The sequence below is a fragment of the Belonocnema kinseyi genome, chromosome 7, assembly GCF_010883055.1.
Source record: "Belonocnema kinseyi isolate 2016_QV_RU_SX_M_011 chromosome 7, B_treatae_v1, whole genome shotgun sequence".
NCBI lineage: Eukaryota > Metazoa > Arthropoda > Insecta > Hymenoptera > Cynipidae > Belonocnema > Belonocnema kinseyi.
The window spans coordinates 63658156-63666716 of record NC_046663.1 but is presented as its reverse complement, the minus strand read 5'-3'; the positions used below and the strand labels follow the sequence as shown (position 1 = coordinate 63666716).

At 27.8% G+C, this 8561-nt stretch overlaps 1 protein-coding gene across 2 annotated transcripts in view; it reads left to right on the top strand.

The window, feature by feature from the left end:
- Positions 1–1075: 1075 nt before the first annotated feature.
- LOC117176748 (serine/threonine-protein kinase N) overlaps positions 1076–8561 on the top strand; it is a 138985-nt gene continuing 131499 nt past the window's right edge. For both annotated transcript variants that reach the window (XM_033367024.1, XM_033367025.1), the window contains exon 1: positions 1076–1307. In XM_033367024.1, the coding sequence (XP_033222915.1) occupies positions 1284–1307 (24 nt within the window). In that variant the 5' untranslated portion in view covers positions 1076–1283. The remainder of the gene's footprint in view (positions 1308–8561) is intronic.

Sequence of the window (8561 nt, the reverse complement as noted above, 5' to 3'; positions counted from 1 at the left end):
TAACATTTACAGAATTTTCAATTGCAAAAATCAAAACTTGCATAACATTTAATTGTGACTTTTTAAAAATTAAAAACTCTTTATTTTAAAGACGCAAAAAATAAAAATCATTAAATTTTCATAATTTTTAAGAACAAAAGACAATTTTTCAATTTGTAATCTTCCAAATTGAGGAATTTTTTAATATATAATGCATAAAATTTACAGAATTTTCAATTGCAAAATTTAAAATTTGATAAATTTTTTATCCAATTTTTTTTAACTCTTCAATTTTCAAGATTTACAATATATAGAGTCTTGCAACTGTGAAGAGTTACAATCAGGAATTCTTGTAATTTACAAATAAAGAATTGCAAATTATTTAATTTTCAAGATTTATATGTTAAAATTATGTAGTTTTGAATTTTTTATTGAAAAGTTCAATTTGGAAATTACCATTAATAATTCTTCAACTTAAAAAATTTGCAAGGTACAATTCTTTCTACTTTAAATATTTTCAATTGAATATTCTTCAATATTTAATGTGTATAATATAAAATAATGCAATCTGAAATGCTTTGCTTGGAATAGTTCAATTTAAAAAATTAAAAACTATTCCAGTTTGCAAAGAATTAAAATTGAAATTTATTTAATTTGCTAGATTTGCAGTTGAAAAGCCATTAATTTAAAACAATGAAAATAAAAGGGTGATTTATATTTTGTAAATCTCTTATTATTTGTCACCCATGTACATTAAAATTATTATTTCATTAAAAAATATTAGGAGCTTCAATACGGACAAACTGGATAAGTGACAATAATTGCAAAATTGGTTCTACTCCTGTACATTGGTAGGCTATGTTTGTGTTTTTATTTTCTTCAGTTCTTTACCTTATTCATACTTTTTTTAACATAAATAGTGAAAAGTGTATCTTTTCCATCAGCAAAATATATGTCATTTCTTAAAAAAGCATTGCTAAAATTTATAAATTTGAAAAGATATTTAAAATTTCGCGCCAACAAATTCTAAATGCGTAGCGCCCCCTTCAAAGTACAATTTCTGAATTCCGAGTACAATTCCGCGAGTACAATCTGGTACAAACTGAATTTTCATTGTGGCAACGCGAGCGGTGCCCATCGTGTCGATTCCTGAGCAGTTCGCGGTCGGGAGCTCGAGCGCGTGTTAAATAGTGATTCAACTTTATTCAACAATGGATTATGAACTATGAGCAACAACAAAAAGTGCACAAGGGACGGGTAGAAACTAGTGAGTGAAGTGAGTGAGTGGAACCGTGGTGGACAAGATGGCGGAATCGAGCTATTATCAGGTGAGTCGCAGGTCCTTTCTGTGTCTTCCTGATCTCAAATGGTGCCTGGGTGCATTATTCAGATAACTTGGATAATAAAATTCCATTTTCCGAGTTGTCCCCTTGATTTAATTTTCGGGGCACAATCCTCGTGGAAATTCGTCCGCCTGCTCTCGTTGACAGGCGAATTCCCGGTGAGGACAACAAGTGGCTTTTTAGAGTCACTCGATGATGACGAATAAAAGGAGTAATTATCCACGGGATATCTATTTAATCCTTCATTCATCGATTTTTAATCAATTAATCTCGATGTAGGAACTTTTACATTTTGAGGTTATATTCATCGAAATGGGAGAGAAAGGTTGATCCGGAAAGTGTAGTTTTGAGGAGATTTTGAGATTGGGGCTGAAAAGTGGACAACAGGTGCAGTTGATCGTGCTCAATTACTCGGTCGAAAGAAATCTTGGATGTTGCCTCTTTTGCAAAGTTTATTGAACTCCGGCGACGTGAGCTTGTTTTTCTCGTTTTTGACAAATTCTGAGGGACTTTTTTTCATTTTTCTTGAGGCGAAGTCTCTTTTACCTTAAATGACATTACGAGTCTGCCGGCCTTTGCATTTCACAATTTACCGATGCTTGTCTGGTGGACTGCGTGACCCAAAAATAAAGCCACTAACATTAGCAAGTTATGATGCTAATCTTTTGTTCCATTTTCCCAAATAATCTCCCCCAGAATTTACGGGGAGAATTAGTGCTACTTCGTAATGTAAATAATGCTCCGAAATGTCAAAATTGTGAGTGGAATACAAAATTATTTTGATGAAAGAGTGAGATTTTAAAACTTGATTTCGAAATTTAACTATTAGAAATTCTGACACGTGTTCTACTTTTTTGTTTACTTTCTATCACTGTAAAATAGGATATGGAACTTGCAGGGATCAGATTCTTCCTCCTGGTCCCTGCCCCCCCCTTTTTTTGAAAATTTTTTGTTATAAAATCAAACTGGGAAACAATGTTTCATTCATTTCAACTTTTTGAACTTCTCAGGTACATTGAAAAGTTTTCATGAAACTTACAGGCTATGTTTTTTCTTAAAAATATGTTTGAACCTCTACGTTCATTGATTACAAATTGCCTTAATGACTGATTAGGTGCCGTCCAAAATGATAAATTTTTCAGTCAAAAAGATTGCCTATTGCCAAAATATCTAATTTGCAAACATAGTTAAATTTTCAATAAAAAATATAAATTCTCAACACATTGTATACATTTTCCACAAGACAATTGAGTTTTCTACCATATTTTTTTATTTTCAAGGCGAATTTTAAACTAAACTTTTTGAATCTTTATCCACAATAGATAAATTTTCAATCATACAGTTGTATTTTTAACCAAAAAAATCAATTTTTTACTAAAATCACGAATTTTCGAAAAAATATTTGAATTCTGAACCAAATAGTTGAATTGTCCATTAAAAAAGATCATTTTTCAACATAAAAAATGGAATAGTTAAATTTTCTTTTGAAACCAATAATTACTTTACAAAAAAATAGGAATTTTCAACAAAATACGTGAATCCTCAACTAAAACAAAATAATGTTTAATTATGCATTGCATTTTTAACAAACAAAAAAATTGATTTTCTACCATAAAGATATGAATTATAAACCAAGTACATATATGTTTCATAAATAGTTTAATTTTCAACATAGAAGATTATTCTTTTACCAGAAAAGATGAATTTTTAACAAAATACACGAAAATAGTTTAAGGAAATAGTCGGATTTTTTATCAGAAATACGATTTTTCAATAAAATACATAAAGTTTTAACCAAATGGTTGAATTTTTTACAAAAAAAAATTAATTTTCAACAAATTAAATTTAACTAAACATTTTGAATAATAGATGTGATGTTCGTCCAAATTTTGTTGATTAGTCTCTTTTTTTCGTTTCTAAAAATTTTGAAATAGTTAAATTTTTCACAAAAAATTATGTGGTCTAATTTGGTATGAGAAGACTTATTTTTCAAGAAAAAAATTCAAAATAGTTGAATTATATACCAAATTGTGAAAATTTTGTTAAAAAAAAGAATCAGTTGGATTTTACCAATGAAGATAAATTTTCAAGAAAACACTTGAATTCTCGTCTAAAACCGATTAATTTCTAACTAAACCATTGCATTTTTAACAAATAAATTGATTTTCTTTAAAAAAGACGGTTTGTAAACAAAATACATCATTTTTCGACCAAATAGTTAAATTTTTCAACAAAAAAGTTAATTTTTAACCAATACATAATTTTTTAAGACATTTTAATCAGACTGTTGATTATCAAGACGAAGAGACGACTTTTCATTTGTAAGAAATTATTTTCAAGAAAATAATTAAATTTTCAGCCGCATAATAAAGGTTTTTAATAAAAAAAAGATGAATTCTTAACGTGAAATTTAATAGTAGACTTTTCAACCAAGAAGAATGATCTTTCAACCAAAAATAGCTGTTGGATTTTTGTATAATTTATGGACTAAAGAAAAACATGTAAAATAAACATTGAAGTTTATTTTTAATACATGAAACGTTTTATGACACTATTTAAAAAAATGACACTATTTACACTATTTTTTATCTCTAAAGTTAGGCAAAGGCACGAACTTCCCACTTTTGTCGTTTTTCATTTAATTGAAAACTGAATTAATAGAACCCAATAAGAAAGTTAAATTATTTTTGGTTGAAAGCTAATTTTTTTCATTTGAAAAGTGATTTTAACTTTTTCAGAATTAATGGCTTGTTTAAAAATTCTACTATTTTCTTGAAAATGTAATTATTTTTTTGAAAACGATCTATTTAAAAAAAAATTATTTGAGCTCGAAGTGAAATATACTTTCTCATATATAAATAATTTTATGCAAAATGAGCATGAAAAAGATTAAAAGTTAAAATCTAAATTTCCAAAACTACCTCACTTTTCAGCTCATTGGAGACAAATAAATAACAAATTAAAAAAGAAGGGGGAAAAGTAAACTAAAACCAAACTCTTACTTTTTCCTTATTCTGTCTTCGTCTTTTTTCTACTACTAAGGGAATCAAACACGTTTCGAGGCCAATTTAGACCTCATCATAGATTATTTTCAGGAAAACTAACATTTGTTTATATATAGATTTTATGTCTGTTAAAAAACAACATTATATATAAAAATTAAAAAAAAACAGGTATATATATATATATATTTAAGATTGCTTTATCTAATTTTGAATTCATTAATGAAAAACTGATAAACATGTAATAATTATTTTTTATAATGAGAATGAAAATCCAATTTTAACCAAACAAGAATTTTTTAACCAATCCCAATATTGACCTTTTTTAATTGCATAAACAACCTGATATTCTTGTTAAAAAAACATATTTTCCGTTGAAAATCCATATTTTTTGGTTGAAAGTTATGTATTTTTGTTTAAAAAGTCTACTATTATATTTCTGATTTAAAATTCATCCCTTTTGGTTAGAACTTGTACTATTTGTCTGAGAATTCAACTATTTTTTTAAAAGATCGTGTTTTATGGTCGAAAGTTTCACTGTTTTTTTTTAAATGTCATTTTTTGGTTAAAAATTCATCCCTTTTGGTTGACAGTTTATTATATTCAGCCTGGTATTATATGTTTGATTCAGAATTAAACTCTTTTGGATGAAAATCTAATTATTGTTTGGAACTACTTTGTAAAAAAATCATTTTTTGGATTGAAGAATCATCCCTTTTGTTGAAAATGTAACTATTTCGTTCAAAATTAACTAATTTTGGTTGGTTAACTTAATGTCCGGTTGAAAATTAATCATTTTTTTCGATAATTCTACTACTTTGTCGAATATTCGATGTACCATCTTTTGCCTGAATTTAACGATTTGAGTCGAAAATGCAACTATTTTGTTAAAAATTAATTTTTTTGGTTGAAAATTCATTTGTTTTGTTGGAAATTCTCCTTTTTGGCTTGAAAATTCCACAGTTTGGTTCACATTTTGTCCATTCCTGACTGAAGAATTTTTCTTAGTTGCAAATTTGTCTTTTTGATGAGAACATTCTTCAATTTTAGTTAAAAATGAAACTGTTTGGTTGAAAATTAAACTATTTTGGTTGAGAATGCAACTATTTGTTTGAAAGTTCATATTTGTTTGCGCGAATTCAACTATTTTTATTTACATAAAATGGAACTCTTTTTTGGTCGTCTGGTTGGCTTGAAAGTTCTACAATTTGGTTTTATTTTATTTATTCCTTGACTAAAAAATCTTGATAGTAAAGCTAACTATTTTGATGAAATTTCGTCTTCTTATTTCGAATATTCATCTTTGCAGATTGAAAATGCATCTATTTTGTTGAACATTTATCTTTTCGATTTTAAAATCCACAGTTTTTAAAAAGGATTCGAGTTTTTCGCATGAAATCTCAAACCTTCTGGTGCAAATTCGTGTTTTTGGGTTAAAAATTTAAGTGTGACGTTGAAAATTCAAAGTATTTTTACTTGAAATCTTAGGAATATGGTACATAAATTAATGTTCAAAAAGTATTCCCCTATTGTCGTGAATAATCACCCTATTTTCTTTCTGTTGGCAGCATGTTCGGGAAGTCTGAAATTGCATGATAAAATTTTTAATTGTGTAAATTATATTTAAAATTGTCGATTTATTTTTTCAATTAGCATTCTTTAGATTATGTATTTGTTTGCAGCAAGTGTTTAATGTGGAATGTGGTACCGTTAGGACTCTTGATATTCATATTTTATTTAAAGTAGTCATCATTGACGTGAGAAATCCATATTTCCTGTTATCTATTTGCAATGGAGGTCATTTTACATAAAAATGTATTTCAGAGTAAACTGATTCACTTCGAATAGTTTATCATCAATCCAAGTGATGATTCAAACTATATTATTTCTTCCTTGTTAAACAAGAAATTTTGTATTCGAATAATTTAAGCCTGTGTAATTGAGTTTTATGATTAAATTTGTTTTTATTTAAACAAATGAATTGATAAATAATAATTGAAACTACATAATTTTCTTAATTTAGAATTTTATAGATAGTTTATCTCGAGTTTTACCATTAGTCTCGCTACAGTTGAGTGAACTAAGAGTTTATAAAAATAAGGTCCAATTTACACGTCAAGGCGATAACTTAATTGGTTATTTAGCTATATTTAAGTTTTAAATACAGTTCTTGAAGCTGGTCGTTAGCTTATTTTGAATTAGTGAAATTACAGTTGTGTAATAATTACGCCTATATAATTAATTAAATGAAGTTGTAACGAATAAGAAAATCAAAATACTATTGATCACATTAATTTTCTGCTGTTCCTTTTGTAAAGAAATTTGTATTCTACTGTACGGTTTAAAGATGGACTTTATTTAACATCAGAAAAAATTACAACCCCTTTTTTTTACATAACCCCTATTTTTCCCCATTATTTCCTCCTACGTTTGAAAAATCCGTTAAAACTCCTAAGATTGAGATTATTTTTAGGAGTTTTTCCCCTTTCCTCGTTTTTTTTAAGTTTTTAATTAATTTTTTAAGAATCATGATATATAGAGGTATGTTAAGCTGGCACAACACTATGAAGGTATAGAGATGTAACCTATTTTATAATTTAGAGCTAATTTGGGCCCGTGGTCCTAAATTTTGGGCTCTTTTTTTTTTTTTTTTAATAGTGTTTGTGCTAGCTTATCGTTAAGCTGGCCGAACATTGTTGTAAAGGTGCTAAAAATTATTTCACAGAAAATTCACCTTATACAATAATTTAGGGCTCTGGGAATATGATAATGAAAAATTTTTAAAAATTGTGTAAACAATTCTAGTAAAAAGGAAGTAAACAATTTTCTTTCTTTACCCTATGTTAAGGCTTACTTGGGGTTCCATAAATATGCTATTTAAATTTTACAATAAATTGTTCAAACAATTATCTTTAAACAAATTTGCAACAAAAAATATTTTCTTTTCTCCTCCATAATTTCAGGCTCATTTAAGACTCTTGAAAAATCATCGACCGCAGGTCGTGTGATATTTCCTTTGTCCTTTTTTTTTGTTATATATGGTGTTGTGCCACCTTAACGTTATAAAAAATACATGAAGAAAACAATAAAGCCCATTTTTTCTCCTTGCATAATTTAGTGCTCATTGAGGACTAATTTGGGCCCGTAGTCCCAAATTTTGGGCTCTCGTATTTTTTGTAAAAAATAGTGTTTGCAATAGCTTAACAATAAGTTGGTTCAAGATTGCTTTAAAACGTTATAAAAATGATTTTACTAAAATTCACCTTATAGAATAGTTTAGGGCCCATTAAGGGCACTGGGAATATAATAATTAAAAATTAAAAAAAAGGTTTAACAATTTTTGTGTAAACAAATTTTTTTATTTATCATTATCATATTCCCAGAGCCCTAAATGAGCCCTAAATTATTGTATAAGGTGAATTTTCCGTGAAATCATTTTTAGCACATTTTACAGCAATGTTCGACCAGCTTAACGTTAAGCTAGCGCAAACACTATTTTTTTTCAAAAAATAAAAGAGCCCAAAATTTAGGACCACGGGCCCAACTTAGCCTCAAATGAGCCTTAAGGGATCGTCCATAAATTACGTAACACGTTTTTCTTTTGTTTGAATAAAGACGAGCATGACATTGATGTGAAGTAGAGAAAGACACAACGATATAAACAAAAGAAAAAAGTGTTACGTAATATATGGACGATCCCTAAATTATGCGATGAATAAAAATTGGTTCAATTGTTTTCTTCATGTATTTTTTACAACGTTAAGGTGGCACAACACCATATATAAAAAAAAAAGGCAAAGGAAATATCGCGTGACCTTCGGTCGATGATTTTTCAGTAGCCTTAAATGAGCCTGAAATTATATAAGAGAAAAGAAAGAAAATATTTTGTTTTGGCAAATTTGTTTAAACAAAAATTGTTTAAACATTTAAAAAAAATTTTAATTATTATATTCCCAGAGCACTTAATAAAACCTAAACTATTCTATAAGATGAATTTTTAGGAAAATCATTTTTATAACGTTTTACAGCAATCTTGAATCAACTTATTGTTAAGCTATTGCAAACACTATTTTTTACAAAAAAATTCGAGAGCCCAAAATTTAGGGTTACGCGCCCAAATTAGTCATCAATGAGCACTAAATTATGCGAGGAGAAAAAATGGGTTTTATTGTTTTCTTCATGTATTTTTTATAACGTTAAGGAGGCACAACACCATATATAACAAAAAAAAGGGCAA